The sequence below is a fragment of the Galeopterus variegatus genome, unplaced genomic scaffold (assembly GCF_000696425.1).
Source record: "Galeopterus variegatus unplaced genomic scaffold, G_variegatus-3.0.2 Scaffold809, whole genome shotgun sequence".
NCBI lineage: Eukaryota > Metazoa > Chordata > Mammalia > Dermoptera > Cynocephalidae > Galeopterus > Galeopterus variegatus.
Genome location: NW_007726920.1, coordinates 47632 through 49882, shown reverse-complemented (window position 1 = coordinate 49882; position 2251 = coordinate 47632). Strand labels below are relative to the sequence as shown.

The following is a 2251-nucleotide window of genomic DNA, read 5'->3' as shown; positions in this document are numbered from 1 at the left end:
TCCCCCCCCACCAACTTTTTTCCAATACAGAAATCATGGTACAATAAGTTAAGAGGCCAGCATTAGCTTTCAAATTACCATGGGCCTCTAAACTAATGTCAGCCTTCAGGCAAATAATTTAAAACAAAACCTGTGAGTCATAGTTTGTGGCTGTGAGTTTACCACCATTGTCTGGGCAATCTGGATAATGGTGGGAAATTTGAGGAAGAACGGTAAAATGTTTCTCATCTGGCAAAACTTATTGTCGTTATACAATGGCCTGTTTCTCATAGGTAAAAAATACAGTGCTCACCTCTTGAAATAGTATTAATTTCTTCACATTTGCATAGAAAGTGAACTGTAGCAGTGATTCATTAAACTATATTCTATTGTCATATTAAATTAAGTGTGCATTTGTCGGCTCATGGCCAGCAGTTTTTAAATGTGTATACAAACATAGTGAATATTAAATAAGAATAATCACGTGATGTTTCATTCTTGGAGGTGTTACTTCTGAAAAGTTAGAACTAGTGTGGCATTTTATCCTTGCTCTAAAAAATCCTTGTAACCAGGAGGCTTGAGCTCTTGTTTAATTGGGAAGAGGCAGAAACGAATATATTTAATAAAATAGCAAAGGACTCTGTGATGAGCTGTTTATAACAAAGAGATGTTTCTCCCTTCAGATCTGCCAGGCCTGCAGTGCGCGAAGTACATTCAGGGACTTCGGTGGGGAACTCAGCAGATACTCAATGAACACATCCGGATGACGCACAGAGGGCACCAGGCCAGATTCGCTGAACTGAATAGTGCCCTTTTCCTGCTGAGATTCATCAATGCCAATGTCATTACCGAACTGTTCTTCAGGCCCATCATTGGCACAGTCAGCATGGATGACATGATGCTGGAAATGCTCTGTGGGAAGTTATGAAGGCATGTGGGCCACACAAGTGCAGTTCTCCATGAAGGAAGGATAAAGAGCTGTGGGTAGAAGAGTAAAATAGTATAAAATAAACTTTCTTATTATTTTTACATGCATAGTATTTTTGGATTCAATTAAAGAAATACTTTAGTTACAGACAATTAAAAAGTCCTGTGTTTCATACTGTTTCATCATGAAGGAAAACATTTTCCAACAGGTTACATACCTCCATACATCTTTAGGGAAAGAGCAAGGTACTAAGCTATTTTCACAAGTTTAGTGACTCTTTTCATTGACACTGCTCAAATTAAATTTGCAATATTAAGTTACAATAAATTTTAAGGTGTTAACCATTAACTTGATTGAAAAAAAATCTTCGTCAGGGTTTAAGTAAAGCTTTAAAAATTATTAAAACCTAGCCAACATAAGCAAAAGGTATCTTTGTAAGTAACATCATGACACTTGATATATAACATGCCAGTGTCAGTGGGTGATGACTTTGCTCCATATTCATTTCCACTTCCATTAGCTATATTGGAAGCCTGTCTTTGCACCCACCTGGAGTCAGGAGGCAACCTGTGATCAGAAAGGTAACAGAAAGTGAAATTGATCTTCAGAGTTTTATTTTGGGATTTCTCTGTACGCAGTTATGGATTTGAAATAAAGTTCCACAAAAACTTACATTCTAGGGCCGACCCTGTGGCTCACTCAGGAGAGTGTGGCGCTGGGAGGGCAGCGGCGCTGGGAGCCCTGAGGCCGCGGGTTCAGATCCTATATAGGGATGGCCGGTGCGCTCACTGGCTGAGCGCAGTGTGGGCGACACCAAGCCAAGGGTTATGATACTCTTACCAGTCACAAAAAACAAAAAACAAAAAAACCCAAAATAAAAAAACCTTACATTCTTATAAGGAGGGCTTATAGTTCCAGAAAGCTCAACATCATTATAAACCCCTAATTATACCACACATTTTAGATATGTTATCTTTGTAACTCACATTGAAAAAGCATGGCTTAAAATCATAAAGTGACTTTATTGTTGGCTTCTGCTGCTCCTTTAAATATACTTCATAGAACTAGTTCTTCCTTGTCCTCAGATGAAATTTAGGGTGCTACATGTCCATTCAGTTATACCCACAAATAAATTGCTGGTTAGTATATCTAGTTCAGGGCAGTAACCCATTGCAGAGAGTCTTAAACTTTCTTCTATGCAGACCCCTTTGGCAGTCTAGTGAATCCTATGGACATCTTAGAATCAGGCTATCATAGTCATGTAGCAAATAAAATATTTAGGATTACAAAAGAAATGAATGGTGTCAAAGTACAATATTAAAAATGTTAAATACTTAAAATATT

General features: G+C 37.9%; 1 protein-coding gene across 1 annotated transcript in view; it reads left to right on the top strand.

The window, feature by feature from the left end:
* Positions 1-1059, top strand: part of NR0B1 (nuclear receptor subfamily 0, group B, member 1) — a 5337-nt gene extending 4278 nt beyond the window's left edge. The window contains exon 2 of the mRNA XM_008572601.1: positions 663-1059. Coding sequence (XP_008570823.1) covers positions 663-907 — 245 coding nt within the window. The 3' untranslated portion in view covers positions 908-1059. The remainder of the gene's footprint in view (positions 1-662) is intronic.
* The last annotated feature ends 1192 nt before the right edge of the window (positions 1060-2251 follow it).